This window comes from Neofelis nebulosa, chromosome 6 (assembly GCF_028018385.1).
Source record: "Neofelis nebulosa isolate mNeoNeb1 chromosome 6, mNeoNeb1.pri, whole genome shotgun sequence".
In the NCBI taxonomy this organism is placed as follows: Eukaryota; Metazoa; Chordata; class Mammalia; order Carnivora; family Felidae; genus Neofelis; species Neofelis nebulosa.
In genome coordinates, this window is record NC_080787.1 from 98,004,270 (window position 1) to 98,022,023 (window position 17,754).

Consider the following 17,754-nt stretch of genomic DNA (forward strand, 5'->3'; position numbering starts at 1 on the left):
CATGAGCGAAGCTGTTCATATGAGAAAATCTGCATGAGTCATTTTACCAACATCGATGCCAGTAGACAGTGTACTTTTAGTTTCCAAAGGCAAAGTTCTAAAGATTCTACAAAGGCAAAGTTCTACATATTCCTCTCTTAGCACTTCTAAATATGTGAGTGTTCTATGCTGTAACTACTCAAGTGTACCTTTTCAAAAGAAAACTCCTAAGATCACCTTTAAAAGCCCAAAGCTCTGTATTAGGCATATGTCACTTGAACTCAACATTTTAACCATGAAAAACAAATAAGAAGTTCAAAATTACAAATTTAAATTGTCATCTGCACACTGGATTACTTCTTCCAATGTATCATCAGAACTCAGAGATAAAACAAAAGTAATGATGTGGTAAAATATTATATTTAATTTTACCTAAAATATAAATTAAAATAGGGCATAAGAAAAACGTTGAGACCATAATACATATATGGAAAAGTGACCACTGAAAGATGCAAATAATTCATACAATATAAGCTTTAATATATAAATTAAATGTCATTTCATCAGCTGTTAGTCACATCAGTCTAAACTTTATATATTAAAATATTAAAAAGCTAAAAAACATCATTGCAATATAGATTCAATATGGGAAAATACATATTTGTGGCTTTATACACAATCTAAATTAATCCATTCTATACAATAGTTTTCCAAAATATAAACGGCACTTTACATGCAATAGAACATACCAGGCTGGATGTCCTAATATAATTTAATATATAGGAAAATAAAGAGAAAACACCCTCTTAACAAGACAGTTACATAGTGTAGGTGGAATGTAGAATACGGTTTTGCCTTGACACGATCTTGGATACGAGTAAAGAAATATGAAAAAGGACAGTTTCTACTACTTTCAATTAGCATTTTTTAAATTGAAGACTACTGTGATTTTATATTTTCTAATTGTATCACAAAGAGAAAACAAAAAAAGGAAGCAGGGAGAGGAGGGTAGAAAGCGTCATCCTTTATGAATTTTAAACATCACCCCTGCCTGTGGGCTGCATTTAGGCTCCTTTTCTGTTGACAGTTTCCTAAATTATTTCTGCCACTTGGAATTGCGCATCAGTAATCAGACGAATTTTCCAGACTTAAGCCATTGTGTAACCATAGCTGCCACAGTGTAGTGCCACAAGAAGTCTGTCCTTGAGTATTTCTTTACTTGGGTATTCAGGTAACTTGAGCATGTTGATGCTTTAAAAGAAAAATATACCACCATTAAATAGGAAATCTATGAAATTTCTGATTGTTTTGTCTAGCAGTGAAAACACTACTCAAAATTAACATAAAACCACCCTCTAAATTTGCATTCAAATTGGAAAACCCTGAAGAAGTATTTAAAAAGACAAAAAAAAAAAAAAAACACAAACTGCTGCATTGCAGTTTCCTTTAGCATGCAAATGTAGTGAAAGAAAATAAGTTCCTTTCAGCCTAAAATAAATAAGCAATAAGGGAATTTAGTTTGAAGTGATGGTGTAACTCAGTGATACTTATGACAGTATAACTTCAGTGATATGTGAACTACATTTAATTAAATTATAGGTAGTTTCCCCAAATATTTTCCCTAGCACACTAGCACAAAAGGGAGAGGCAAGGAATTATGTTGGTACTTATTTATCAGCGATTCCAAAATGATGAAAGAGATTATTGTTGAGGTTTTCTTCTCAATGCAGCAGTACAATAGTTAGACCTTTAATTATTCAAAATTAATCAAAAACAATTCACAGCATTTAAAAAAACCAATTTAACATACCATGTGCTTGAAGTTGGTAGGAGATTAGGAGTATATGGCACAGCAGCAATTGTAAAGTTTTGCAGTCCACTTCCACCCATGATATTAGCAAATCCACCATGTGGGACCCTGGAACTAAGAGTTCATATCTTAATAAACTAATCATGCAAGGAAAACCTTTGTGATACATATATTTCAACTGATCAGTTAGGGTAAGAATATATTCAACTCTAGGATACTGACCAGGTAACATTTCTGGTTCTGCAAAACTCCAACTCATTATTAAAAGGTGCTTCATGGCCAGTTAGCAAGCTTCCATGGAGACAGTCCCGGAAATTTCTATAAGCCATACTATGCTTTCAATTGGCCATAGCACATACCTCTGCTATTGTACATAGTGTCTCCCTACTAAACTGGGACTAATTTGAGGACCCAAATATGTCATGTTTATATGACCCTGAGGTTAGCAAAATGACTGGCATCTAATTAGATATTTGTTGAATACATGAATGTTTGCTTGATTAATTCAAGCAATAGAGAGGCTCTTAGAAATAATCCAAATGATTTCCCTATTTGTGAAAAATATCTAGGGTCTGATGGAGTTAAAAGCAGGCCACCCCAAAATATGCCACTTTGGCACACTGATTATTTTGAATTAAAGTTACTTAAAAACAACCAGTGCAAAAAGGACACTCTAACCTTCTCCTGTCTCCCTGAAAACAGGAAGTAATTCTCACTTGTAAGAGGTACTCTCCCTGTACCAGGAGGTAAAGAAACATCCTATGACCAGAGATAGGGAATTCAGGGCTGTGAAGGTGTAGAAATAAACCTCATTACTTTTTCATCAATTTACTACCCCAAGCACAAACTCCTTTGTCTTTTTTTTTAATATATATAACTTATTGTCAAGTTGGCTAACATACATATGTGTATATACAGTGTGCTCTTGGTTTTGGGGGTAGATTCCTGTGATTCATCACTTACATATAATACCCAGTGCTCATCCCAACAAGTGTCCTCTTCAATGCCCATCCCCCATTCCCCCCCAACCCCCCCATCAACCCTCAGTTTATTCTCTGTATTTAAGAGTCTCTTCTTTGTCTTTTCAATTCCTCAAACATTTATTGTCTCTTTGGCCTAAAAGGTGTAAAACCTGCCTACTGTGGTCACTTCTCTGAGACTCCTATTTCTATGACCTCCAAAACATGTGAATTAAATTTGTTTCCCTCCCACCATTGATCTGTGTATATCAATTTAATTCTTAGGCCAAGCAGAATAACTTTGAGTGGTAAAGGTAAATTTTTCCTTCCTAATAGGTCAAAGTGATGAGGGAGCATGGGGTAAGCTGAGGGCAAAATACAGCTGGAACACCCCCCAGCCAGGTGGAATACGAGTGATATTCCTCGAACACTCCTGGCCACCCAAGAACAAAGGTTTAAGTGCTTGCCATGGTAATGTGAGAAACTAAGGCAAATGAGAAATTAAATTCTCTTACTGCCTATGCCCATTGACAAGTCCTTGAAACCAGCAGGGTGACCTCCCTCTAGTTGCTCAGCTGCCTGAAAGGATGACACTTTGCCAGGGGCAAAAGAGAGTCTTAGCTAAACATTGTCCCAACCTGGAGGATCCTGTAAGTCTACTTCCTTTATCTTAATTGCCCCAAGAGAGATGCTGGCAATCATACTCCAAGCTTATAGCCCCCCACCCCATATACATCTGAAGGGTCTCATGACTGAGGTTTTATTAAATGGCAATAAATGGTGTTTCCCTAGCAACAGCTAGTCCCTTGAGGTCCTAGAAACCTTGCTTCCAAAATACCTTAGAGGCTTACTCTATCCCTGAGCCCCTCTCCCAACCTGAGGATATATATTGAGTTACCGTAAGGACCCCAGTACAACTCTTCCTGCCCACAGGTATTGTCCCAGGGCTTTAATAACATGAGCTTTTTGCACCAAAAACATCTTCAAGATTCTTTCTTGGCCGTCTGCTCTGGACCACCCCACCATCACCCCAAAACTTCATCAAAAGGGTTTTGGGTTTCACAGTAGGAAAACTAGAATATTCTTTACATTTCTGTTCCAAAGATTCAGAATATCAGACGTATTTATTTTTTAATGTCACCTAACCTAACAACATCAGATTCAAATTGGAAAACCCTAACGAAATGCATAAACAGTACTAGAAAATTTAATCTTGAATACATGGCCATAGAGAATCTAATTACAACTTCCTAAATTCTATTTATATTTGAAAGACAATTAGTATTTCAAATTAGCCTTTGATGTATCATGATTAGACAATCTGATCCTGTAAAACACTTTGTTAGTTTTTTGTTTAAAAAAACTTTTTTAATGTTTCTTTAGTTTTGAGAGAGAGAGAGAGAGAGAGAGAGAGAGAGAGAGAGAGAGACCGAGGCAGAGACAGAAAGACAGAATGTGAGTGGGGGAATGGCAGAGAGAGGGAGACAATCTGAAGCAGGCTCCAGGCTGCTGTCAGCACAGAGCCTAAAAGGGCTCAAACCAACAAACCGTGAGATCATGAGCTGAGGTGAAGTTGGACCCAGGCAACCCAACACTTTGTCATTTTAAAAATGAGATGCTGTAGTGCTTTTAGATAAATAAGAATGATGACAAAGAAATATTTAAGGTACAGGTAATTAAATGCATAGGCAGAAGTCTGACTAGTATTAAAAATGTTTTTTAGGGGTGTCTTGGTGGCTCAGTTGGTTAAGCATCTAACTTTGGCTTGGGTCATGATCTCATGGTTCATAAATTCGAGCCCCATATCAGGTTCTCTGCTGTCAGCACAGAGCCCACTTTGGATCTTCTGTCCCTGTCTCTGTGCCTCTCCCCCACCTGCACTCTCTCTAGGTCTCTCTCAAAATAAATAAATAAACTTAAAAAAAAAGTTTAAAAAATGTTTTCTAACATTGGATCCTGAGTACAAAGCATAATTCAGTTTATTAAAAACAAAAAAAAAAAGACCAAAAAAAACCCCAACTTGTTGAATCTCAAATAGCCAAAATAATCTTGAAAAAGAAGAACAAAGTCAGAGGTTTCACAGTTCCTGATCTCAAAACTTAAACTATAGAGCGATGGTTATCAGAACAATGTGGTACTGGCATAAAGACAAACATACAGAAATAGAATAGAGAACCCCAAAATGAACCCTTGCATATATGGCCAAATGCTTTTCAACTAGTCAACTGGGAAAGGACAGTCTTTTCAACAAATTATGTTGGGAAAACTGGATATCCACTACCAAAAAATGAAGTTGAATTCTCACCTAATACTATACACAAAAATGAATTCAAAATGAATGAAAGATGAAAACATGAACAAAAACCACAAAATTTTTGGAAGAAAATAAAGAGGAAGAGCTTCACAACACTGGATTTGGCAATGATTTCTTGGATTTGACATCAAAAGCACAAACAAGAAAAGAAAAATAAGTAAGTTGGATTTCATCAAAATTAAAAACTTATCCACCAAAGGACACCATCAACACAGTGAGAAGGTACCCATAGAGTGGGAGAATATATTTTCAAATCATAAAACTCATAAGGAATTGATATCCAGAAAAATAAACAGAACTTCTAAACAACAAAAAACAATAAAAATCCAATTTAAAAATAGGGAAAGGACTCGAATAGACATTTCTCCAAAGAAGATATACAAATGGCTTATAAGAATATGAAAAGATGCTCAATCAACATTACTAGTATTAGGGAAATGCAAACCAAAACCATAATCAGATATCATTTCATACACATTAGGATGACCATTTTAAAGAAAAAACACAAAAATGAAAAAAAAAAAAAACACAAAAAGAACAAGCATTGGAAAGGATATGCAGAAAATGGAATCCTTATGCACTGCTGGTGGGAATGTAAAATTTACATCAGCTGTGGAAACAGCATTGCTGTTTCTCAAAAAATAAAGATAGAATTACAATTTGTAGCCCAAAGTATTGAAAACAGAGACTGAAAAAGATTATTTGCACATCCATGTTGACAGCAGCATTATTCATGAAAGCCAAAAGGTGGCAGCAACTCAAGTGATCATCCATGGATGAAGGGGTGAGCAAAATGTGGTATACACATACACTGGAATATTATTCAGCCCTAAAAAGGACAGAAGTTCTGACATATGATCCAATGTAGATGAACCCTGAGGACACAATGCTGAGTGAAATAAGCCAGTCACAAAAGGACAAATGATGTATGCTTCCATTTATATGAAGTACCTACAGTAATCAAATTCATAGAGATAGAAAACAGAATGGTGGTTGCCTAGGGTGGCAGGGAAGGAGTGTGAAGAATTAGTGTGTAACTGGTAGAGTTTCAGCTGAAATGGATAAAGTTTGGGACTTGGATGGTGGTGATGACTGCACAATATGAATGCAATTACTGTCACAGAACTGTATACTTAAATGGTTACAACGTTAAGTTATATTATGTATTTTCTGTCATATATACTATAAAAAACTATGAATTTGTACCAGGATTTTATTTGAAGTTCTAAATGATATGTATACATTGACAGGGGAAAAATAACAATCTAATATAAATAAATATCTAAGAATAGCTTCCTTTTATTCCTGGGAAGTCATTTGGTTGCGAAGAAATGCTTTACTGATGAAATGCCTTAGCTTACCTTAGAAATCCAAGTGAATACTAAAACATTCCTGAATATTTTATATTCCTGGCCTGTATCTTGTTAGAAAATACTAATGCATGAGCAATTTCTACTTAGGGCAAAAGAATAGCTAAAGAAACTTGGACTGAAATAAAATTCAACACTAATCTATGCATATTAACCTTTGCTTGAAAAATCAACAAATGCAACCAAAAATGAAAAGGGATAAGAAGCCAAGTTGTTCTCAATTTCCTGTAGAGGCAGAATTCATAAAAGTAAGTTCCAAATAGGCAAGGAAGAAGTCAAACTTTCACTATTCACAGCATAATGCTCTATGTAGAAAACCCAAAAGAATCCACCAAAAAATTGCTAGAACTGACACACAAGTTCAGGAAATTTGCAAGATACAAAATCAACATACAGATATCTGCTGCATTTCTATACACCAACAATGAAGAAGCATAAAGAGAAATCAAGGAATCGACCCCATTTACAACTGCCCCCCAAAAACCATAAGATACCTAGGAATAAACCTACCTAAAGAGGTAAAAGATCTGTACTCTGAAAACTATAGAACACTTATGAAAGTAATTGAAGATGACACAGGGAATAGAAAAACATTCCATGCTCATGGACTGGAAGAACAAATACTGTTAAAATGTCTACTCTACCCAAAGCAATCTTCCCAATTTAATGCAATGCAATCCCTATTGAAATACCACCAGCATTTTTCAGAGAGCTAGAACAAACAAAAATTTGTACGGAACCACAAAAGCCCCCGAATAGCCAAAGCAATCTTGAAAAAGTAAAGCAAAGCTGGAGACATCACAATTCCAGGCTGGCACAAAAACAGATACATAGATCAATGGAATAGAATAGAAAACCCAGAAATTGACCCACAACTTTATGCTCAACCAACCTTCGACAAAGCAGGAAACAATATCCAATGGAAAAAAAGACAGTCTTTTCAATAAGTAGCGTTGGGAAAACTGGACAGCAACAAGCAGAAGAATGAAACTGGACCATTTTTTTACACCATATACAGAAATAAATTCAAAATGGATGACAGACCTACATGTGAGACAGGAAACCATCAACTCCTAGAGGAGAACAGAGGTAGCAACCTCTTTGACATCAGCTGAGTAACTTCTTACTAGATGCATTGCTGGAGGCAAGGGAAACAAAAGCAAACATGAACTACTGGGACTTCAAGATAAAAAGCTTCTGCACAGTGAAAGAAACAATCAACAAAACTAAAAGGCAGCTTACAGAATGGGAGAAGATATTTGTAAATGGCATCTGATAAAGGTTAGTATCCAAAATCAATAAAGAACTTATCAAACCCAATACCCAAAAAACACTTAATCCAGTTAAGAAATGGGCAGAAGACATAAATAGATATTTTTTCAAAGAGAGCATACAGATGGCTAACATGAAACATGTTAAGACACATGAAAAGATGCTCAACATCATTCATCATCAGGGAAATACACATCAAAACCACGATGAGGGGTAGCTGGGTGACTCAGTTAAGTGTCTCTTTTTTTAATGTTTATTTCTGAGACAGAGAGAGCCTGAGAGAGAAGGAGACAGAGGACCCAAAGCTGGCTCTGACTGACAGCAGAGAGCCCGTTGAGGGGCTCAAAATCATGAACCGTAAGATAATGACCTGAGTTGAAGTCGCTCAACCACCGACTGAGCCACCCAGGAGCCCCCTTAAGCATCTGACTCTTGATCTCAGCTCAGGTCTTGATCTCGGAGTCCTGAATTCAAGCCCATGCCCAGTGTGGTGCCTACTTACAAAAAAAAAAAAGAAAATAAAGAAAGAAAAGAAAAGAAAAGAAAAGAAAAGAAAAGAAAAGAAAAGAAAAGAAAAGAGAGAAAAAAACCCATGATTAAGATACCACCTCACAACACCTGTCAGAATGGCTAAAATTAACACAGAAAACAACAGATGTTGGTGAGGGTGCGAAGAAATGGGATTGGTGGGAATGCAAACTGCAAATGCAGCCACTCTGGAAAACACTATGGAATTTCCTCAAAAAGTTAAAAAGAGGGGGCACCTGGATGACTCAGTAGGTTAAGCATCCAGCTCTGGATTTCGGCTCAGGTCATGATCTCATAGTTTGTGAGTTCTAGCCCTGCATCGGGCTCTGTGCTGACAGTATTGAGCTTGCTTGAGATTTCTCTCTCTCTCTCTCTCTCTCTCTCTCTCTCTCTCTCTCTCTCTCTCTCTCTCTCTCTCTCTCTCTCCCTCTCCCTCTCCCTCTCTCATTGCTCCTCCCCTGCTTACACATGCATTCACTCTCTCTCTCAAATTAACTTTAAAAAAAAAGAAAATAGTTGCATTAATTAAAAAAAAAAAAAAAGTTAAAAATAAAACTACCCTATGACCCAGCAACTGCACTACTAAGTATTTACCCAAAGGATACAAAAATACTGATTTGAAGGGGCACATGCACCCCAATGTTCATAGCTGCAGCATCAACAATAGCCAAATTAGAGACAGAGCCCAAATGTCCATCAGCTGATGAATGGATAAAGAAGATGTATATATACAAGAAATAATACTTAGCCATCAAAAAAGAATGAAATCTTGCCATTTGCAATGACATAAATGGAGCTAGAATAGAAAAAGGTAAGTACCATATGATTTCACTCTTCTGTGCAATTTATGAAATGAAACAGATAAACATAGGGTAAGGGGTCAAAAAAATGAGAGAGAAGCTAACCATAAGAGATTCTTAACTATAGAGAACAAATTGAGGGTTGATGGAGGGGAGGTGGCAGGTGATGGGCATTAAGGAGGGCACTTGTTCTGCTGAATACTGGGTGTTATATGTAAGTAGGGCACTTGTTCTGCTGAATACTGGGTGTTATATGTAAGTGAGGAATCACTAAATTCTACTCCTGAAACCAATATGACACTATATATTAACTAACTTGAATTTACATAAAATTTTGAAAAAAATTTTTAAAAAAGTAAGTATACCACTTTACCAGGATAGGATGAGAAAATGAGACTTGACACAGATTCTTACACAAATTAATACAAAGTCTTTCAATATCAGAATAATCGAGCTAATGTTTTTCGTATCACTAAATTTTCAAAGATAAGCTTGAAAATCAGAAGATTCCCCAATTTTAAGATCTAAACTAAAATTACACTGTAAACTGATATTCACAAACAACCTCTGAAACTTTACTCCTCTTCTTCTAAACTACAAACAAATATGACTGGGCAGCTTAACCATGTATGAGAAAAATAAATGAAATGGTCTTTGAGTATTATGACACTTGGATTATACAATATAAAATTACAGTCAATGAAAATGACATAATACTTCTATTTTATACACAAATTATTAAGTCTGATTTTCATTATTCTTAAACAGTAAGAAACACAAAAGTAAGACATTTAATTAAGACAGTCTTATAGGCCAACAAAATAATGTTATACCATAAAAATATTTTTAAAAAAACTTTTAATGTTTATTTTTTTATTTTTGAGGAAGAAAGAGAGAGACAGAGCATGAGCAGGGAAGGGGCAGTAGAGAGAGAGAGACACAGAATCTGAAGCAGGCTCCAGGTTCCGAGCTGTCAGCACAGAGCCTAATGCGAGCCTCAAACTCACAAACTGTGAGATCGTGACCTGAGCCGAAGTGGGACGTTCAACCAACTGAGCCACCCAGGTGCCCCACCATAAAAATATTAAAAATTATTTTGTACTGATTTTTGCTTCTAGTAATTGGAACGCATCTGACATTTCACTGAGGTTGCACTAAACTATACTATGGATGTAGAGAAAGAAATATATCTAAATATAAACAAATAAGCAGAATTTTCTAAACACTGCTGAAGAAAAAAATATATACATATATGTACACACACACACACACACACACACACACACACACACACACTAAGTTTAGAATGGCAAATGCTATACCTATACTTGAGTCCAATATAAAAGAAAATTCAGGTTTAAAAAAACTTAGAACTTAACTCAGCCTGAATTCAAAACAAGGACTCTATGTAGACAGTGTTGAAAGGTGGCTTCTTTAGCATGATGGTGAAGCTGAGCTCTCTGTTGTTCCCCTCAGCTTCTGTGGCTTCTATTTTTTACTCACACCCTTCAGTTCAAATGGATTCACATTTTTTACTCACATCCTCAGTTCAAATGGATTTACATGTTACACTTCATGACCAGTTAAATAATAAACAGTGCAATCCTTTTCAGTACTGCTAACAATGATTATGCTATTGAACTGGGATTATGCACTCTGACACCAAGCGGTTTTTATTCTACAAGAGTACAACTTAACAGACATTTTTAGTACCAGAAAACTTGAGTAAATTGTTATCTGCACTTTAAATCATACCAACCAAATCATGGTGTGTGTTTTGGGGAGAGGGGATGTAATAATAATTAAATAGTGTTTCAATATAGATCATTTTGAAAATAATAAGAGCTCTACCTCACAACATAAAACAAAGTCCTGATGATTTAAAAATTAGAATGTAAAATAAAAAGTTACAGAAAAAAATGCTGATAAACATATATATCAAATCTTGGGAGTGGAGAAGGATTTATAAAAACCAAAAGGAAAGGTATTGATAATCAACTTACAAAATTAATTTGATTTTATAAATGTTATAAAGTAAATTTATAACTTTTTTAAACTACATGGAAATCTGTATATTTACCTTTATGAAATTAAATGGCAAACAATAAACTGGAAAAAGTATTTGCAGCATTGATGTCTCATATAAAGAACATTTAAAAATGAATTTTTCTTTTTTTTTTTTTTTAAGTTTATTTATTTATTTTGACAGAGAAAGAGCAAGCAGCAGAGGGGTGGGGGGGAAAGGGGGAAGCAGAGAGAGAGAAGGCGAGGGCTAGGGTGAGGGTGAAAGGGAGAGAGGGGGAGGGGGGGGAGAGAGAGAGAGAGAGAGAGAGAGAGAGAGAGAGAGAGAGAGAGAGAATCTCAAGCAGGTTCTGCGCTGCGATCAAAGACCCTGATGTGGGCTTGAACTCATGAACGGCAAGATCATGACCTGAGCCGAAACCAAGAGTTGGACACTTAACCAACTGAGTCATCCAGGCGCCCCTAAAACTTAATTTTTGAAAACGACAATAGAATAATGCATACATTTAAGACAGGCAATTCACACAAAAATTACATAAATAAGGGGGTGCCTGGGTGGCTCAATTGTTGGTTAAGGGTCTGACTCTTGATTTCAGCCCAGATCATGGTCTCATGGTTTGTGAGTTCAAGCCCCGTGTCCTCTGCGCCGACAGCGTGGAGCTTGCTTGGGATTCTCTTTCCCTCTCTGCTCCTCCCCCGCTTGCAGGCACATACACACACTCTCTCAAAATAAACATTTTAAAAAATTATATAAATAATAAATTATATGAAAACGGAAATTATTACACCCTGTATTGATGCAGTAAATGGAACAGACCCTCTCATTACCTGTTGATGTGAATGAATACTGATAACTTTTTGAAGGGTAAATGAACAATATGTATCAGGTTATAAAAATTTACATACTTTCATATCCAAAAATTTTCCTTCTAAGAATTTATTCTATATAAATAATCAAACTGGCCCACAAATGTGTAAGTGCAAGAATTCCTTATTTGTTCAGCATTATTCACAAGCAGGAAAATTACCAATTAAGGGAGGACAATACCAATTAAGGGAGGCCCATAAATTGGAGATGAGGTAGCCATGAAAAAAATTAGATCCATATATGGAACTATTAAAAAAATTTTTTTAATGTTTATTTATTTTTGAGAGAGAGAGAGAGAGAGAGAGAGAGAGAGAGAGAGAGAGAGAGAGAGAATGCATGCAAGCAGGGGAGGTGCAGAGAGACGGAGACAGAAGTTCTAAAGCTGACAGCAGACAGCCCAATAGCTCAAACTCACAAACCAGGAGATCATGAAATGAGCTGAAGTCAGACGCTTAACCAACTGCGCCACCCAGGCACCCAGAACAATTTTTAATAATATATTCTTGGGGCGCCTGGGTGGCGCAGTCGGTTAAGCGTCCGACTTCAGCCAGGTCACGATCTCGCGGTCCGTGAGTTTGAGCCCCGCGTCAGGCTCTGGGCTGATGGCTCGGAGCCTGGAGCCTGTTTCCGATTCTGTGTCTCCCTCTCTCTCTGCCCCTCCCCCGTTCATGCTCTGTCTCTCTCTGTCCCAAAAATAAATTAAAAATGTTGAAAAAAAAAATTAAAAAAAAAAAATAATATATTCTTAATTTCAAAAGTTACAAAAGAAGAACAATGTTTCAATGTTTTTAAAAAGTAAAAATTTATGTATGTGGGAAAATTTCTAGAATCCCAGATACTGATATTAGAGGTGACTTTTTTAAATTGAAATTGCCTAACCCTCCTAAGTAGAATATATAATTTAAATTCTTTTCATTAAATTACTTTTTATTAAATCTTTGGGTATTTCTTGGCATTAAGAAGTAAAAAAAAAAAAAAAAACCAACTTTTTTCTGTTTTCTTTCATATCTTAAGTCTATAATCTGTGAATATTCATGGTGTTTTTTAAAGATTTTATTTTTAAGTAATCTCGACACCCAACACAGGGCTCAAACTTACAACCCCGAGAACAAGAGTCATATGCTCTCCCAACTGAGCCAGCCAGGTGCCTTTGAATATTCATATTTTATTTATCATTTTAAAAACAGACATATAATGTGATTCCAACTATTTTTCTAATTATATAGTTAAAAGACTTAGAAAATAGGGGTGCCCGGGTGGCTCAGTTAGTTAAGCATCTGACTTCGGCTCAGGTCATGATTTTACCATTTGTGAGTTCGAGCCCAGTGTAGGGCTCTGTGCTGACAGCTCAGAACCTGGAGACTGCTTCAGATTCTGTGTCTCCCTCTCTCTCTGCCCCTCCCCTGCTCAAGCTCTGTCTCTCACTCTCTCAAAAATAAACAAACATTTAAAAAAATAAAAATAAACATTTCCAAAGACTTAGAAAATAAGGCAAAATGTTAATAGCATTATCTCTGATAGTGGAATTACTTAATGGATTCTCATTTTCTTCTATCTATATTCTTCATTTTCCAAATTTTCTATAATGGTTATAGACTACTTTAAAAAAAAAAACTAGTGGACTTTAAATTACATGTATATTTCATAGAGACATATAATCACAATTATGTTTTTAAAATGGCAGAAAAAATAGAAGTAAATACATCAAATTGTTTATAGTAGTTATTGCTGGCAGGGAGTGATTTTCCTTATTTGTTCTCATTTTATGTGTGTTCCAACTTTCTTAGAAGAACCATGTACATTTATAATGGAACAAATGAACAATGCTTCCAATAACAGGAGGGCACAGATGAAATTCTAAGATACCAAGAAGGAAAATCAGATTTTTTTTAAAACACCTTTCAGAAATATAAATTAACGGAGGTTAAAATCCTCTAGTTTTCTAGTATCTGTGATATTTAATCAGTCCAAAAGTAGACTTTTCAAAGAAGTGTGGTATCACAAATTATTTTTTAGGCCATGTGTCTTGAGACTTTAAAATTTGATAAGAACTGTAGAAAAATTGCTGAGTGTGGGTATTACATATGTCAGGTGTATGTGTCTGTCTGTTGTCCAGCAACACACAAATATTAAAAATGTGGCACTATCATTGACTTACCTATGGAATGAAAAGATTACCAAATTATAAAATACAATATATATGCTGACAGTCCTGATTGGAATAGCTTATTTTTTATACAGTAAATAAACATTTATTGAGCACTAGTTTATGTTCTATCTTTAGTAGCTAAACAAATCCTTGTTTAATACTAAAAACAGGAAAGGGAGATGGAAACTGACAATTCAAAGTAATAATGCATTTTTGTTGTTTAAGTAATTAAAATTGGAACACATTAAGTTCTTTCCACATTAGCATATAAACACTTCTTACCTGCCAGTAACAAACTGCAAGAGAAGAACTCTCTCCTCTGGAGTAATGTCTTCCACAACTTCCCAAAACCACTAACAACAACAATGACAAAAAAAAAAAACCGAACTCACATTTCTGAGCAATTGTAGACTTCCTAATACCCGAGAAACATGCAATATTCATAAAGCATATTTTATTCTATGAAACTCATTTATCAAAAATGCTTTCATACAAAGCTTTCACATGCAATATCCCCATGAGAGGAGTTTAGGGAAAATTTTTACTTTGTTAATTAATGTAGGTTTTCATCCAATAGTGCTATAAAGCTTATAAAATTAAATGGCAAAACTTAACTTCATTCTAAGCTCTAGAGAGATTTTACCTGAATAACTGGATCTTCTCTTTCATAGCCACTTGTGTATTCTGTATTTCTTATCCAATCGCTCACATCAATTTCTGGCATGCCAGAGAGCAGTAGTTCCTTTGGGGAAGAAGAAAAGTATTTCATTAATCTTCATTAAGAAAAAAAGCTATTACATTTAAATAGTAAATTTGCCTTGATTAGAAACTAATCCCATGTAAAACTGATTTATTTTTGTGACAGTTTCTGCACGTCATCAATAACAAGTACTACATGGGAGAGAATTCTTCATCCTGATAATCTCAAATACTGCTGAGATGTGGAAATGTCTCCACACTGATATCTCACTAAAACATAAGAAGAGATAAATATATGAACACATATGCAGCAAGTTTACATTTGCAACAATTTTATGAATGTTATTATCTTTGGTAAATATGCTTATGTTTATTTTATGTATTTGTTAAATTCTGAAGAGACCATACTCTCAACATGTAAGTGACAACAAAGCCCTGAATAAATTCTGGGTTAAGCAAAGGAAAAGATCATCAAGAAACTCTAATCACTATGAAAAAGGAGTAATATAAAAAAAGGAGGCATAACAAAAATAGTCATTATGTGGAAAAAAACAACAGATTTAGGCCTGTGAAGAACTCTATTTTGGAATGATTCAAATCCTTTAACGTAAGCATTCCCCAGTGTAAGGGAAAAAGCAATTTTCCTAATGACAGTCTTTTTTTTACATAAAGATCATCAAACAAAATATTAAGTAAATAAAAATGAAATTAAGAATGTCAAAAATATTTACCATTATGTTTTCTAAGAGAAAAGAGAACATGGAAAGAACTTGTCCATATGGCTCCATCAGCCCGTATCTCACAGTGGATATATTTACATAGTCAGATAAGGCAGTGACTATACTACATTTAACTAAATACTGACAAGCTAAACAGCAGGGTTTGTTGTCACAGACATGGACAGAATGTGATTCAAAATCACATCTCCTAGAGCACACATCTGACTAGTAAAGAAGTGTGCTCTGAAGAAAATTAGTGAAGGTTAATATGAGATGCTATCTGACAACTCTTGGGAGTTTCTAAGATCTTTTCAGGGTCTGCAAGGTTCTCCCTTTTCCAACATATCTGAGGCCAGAATTTCTCCACACAGTTCAAGCAAACAACATATTACAATTGATTATATGCAGAAGCAGACATGAGAACCCAGTGTCTTCTACTAACCAGATAGTAAATAAACTTACAAAAACACAAAACAATGCCACTCTTCCCACTACTTTTTAAAATTTTTTTTTATTTTTTCTCGTGAAATGCCCCTTCAATTTTTTTTATTAGAAAAATTATAACCATTGAGGGGCGCCTGGGTGGCTCAGTCGGTTGAATGTCCGACTTCAGCTCAGGTCATGATCTAGCGATTAATGAGTTCGAGCCCTGCATCAGGCTCTGTGCTGACAGCTCCGAGCCTGGGGGCTGCTTCGGATTCTGTGTCTCCCTCTCTCTCTGCCCCTCGCCCACTCATGCTCTGTCTCTGTCTCAAAAATAAACATTAAAAAAAATCACACTGAAAAAAGAGATCAAAACAAAATCCCTATGAATTCGTCATCTAGCTTCAACAACCATCCAAACGTAACATAACTGTTTGCATCTCCACCCCCATGTTTGCTTATGCATTTTTAAAGAAATCCTAGGTGTTATGGCATTTCATTCCTAAGTATTTCATTATACATCTAAAACCACTATAGAACTTCCTTACCAAACCACATGGCAATATTACGTAAAATACAATTAATCATGACTTCTTGAAACCATCTAATATTTGTTCATATAAATCGCCCTGACTACCTAGAAATGTCTTTTTATAATCAATTCATTTATTTTTTTTTTTTAATATAATTTCTTGTCAAGTTAGCTAACATACAGTGTATACAGCATGCTCTTGGTTTGGGGGGTATCTTCCCACTATTTTTAACTTTATCCTGGAAAATGCAATTTTCAAAATATTATTTATGTTAATATGTAATGGATCATTATTTCTATATTAAGAAAATATTTTATATTTTTGTTTTAATTTCAAATATAATAAATATCAATTAATATAACCCACATAAACAAAACCTTTGTTGTAAGCGTGTCCTAAAACCAAAAAGTTTGAGAACTGCTGATCTGGGATGTGTTTTAGTCCTCCTTTCCATAGTATTATAAAATACTTTTACTAGATGGACATTCTGGTTAGTCTCCATTTTAACATTCCAAATACATTCTCCACCTTTCTTTGTACTATTCTGTGCCCCTGGAGACCAATACTTACAGACTGGTTCTCTTGCCTATCAGCTTTTGACTGGGTTCCATCCTTAGGAAATAGGCAGGAGTGTAGAGGTGAGGATATTTTCTGCTCCCACCTTGCTTCAGCCCATCTTTACGGTAGCCATGGACCCTCAATAATAGCTACTACCAGGTGGCCCTCATTGAGGACCAGGGTCCTCACATACAGTAGCCCCCCACTCTTACCCACAATTTCGCCTTCTATAGTCTCAGTTACCCATGGTCAACCGCAGTCCAGAACCAAATGACTCCCCTGACATACTGTCAGAAAGTCAGTAGTAGCCTAACGCTACGTCACAATGCCTACATCATTTACCTCACTTCATCTCATCACATGGGCATTTTATCTGACGTCATCACAAGAAAAAGGATGAGTACAGCACAAGAAGATATTTTGAGAGAGAGACCACATTCACATAATTTTTATTATAGTATATTGTTATTGTTGTTATAAATATTATTATATTATTATTATTCATTATTGCTGGTAATCCTTACTGTGTCTAATTTATAAATTAAACTTTATCTTACATATATATATATATATATGTAATATATATATTTAGGAAAAAAACATACTTTATACAAGGTTTGGTTCTATCCACAGTTTCAGGCATCTACTGGGGATGGTGGGACGGATTCCCTCTTGATAAGCGGGGACTACTATAATTCCTCCACCTGTCTATTCAATTCTAAGGATGATAAGGCGATCCATGTTGCTAGTC

The 17,754-nt window shown here is 35.4% G+C and overlaps 1 protein-coding gene across 7 annotated transcripts in view; it reads right to left on the reverse strand.

Annotated features, from left to right (window-relative positions):
• Nucleotides 1-498: 498 nt before the first annotated feature.
• Nucleotides 499-17,754, reverse strand: part of HACE1 (HECT domain and ankyrin repeat containing E3 ubiquitin protein ligase 1) — a 122,457-nt gene continuing 105,201 nt past the window's right edge. For 6 of the 7 annotated variants that reach the window (XM_058734830.1, XM_058734829.1, XM_058734828.1 and 3 more), the window contains 4 exons: nucleotides 14,715-14,813; nucleotides 14,354-14,424; nucleotides 1,790-1,903; nucleotides 499-1,230 (listed from right to left, as the gene is read on the reverse strand). In XM_058734830.1, coding sequence (XP_058590813.1) covers nucleotides 1,128-1,230; nucleotides 1,790-1,903; nucleotides 14,354-14,424; nucleotides 14,715-14,813 — 387 coding nt within the window. In that variant the 3' untranslated portion in view covers nucleotides 499-1,127. The remainder of the gene's footprint in view (nucleotides 1,231-1,789; nucleotides 1,904-14,353; nucleotides 14,425-14,714; nucleotides 14,814-17,754) is intronic. The other variant, XR_009263164.1, reaches the window with a different exon arrangement.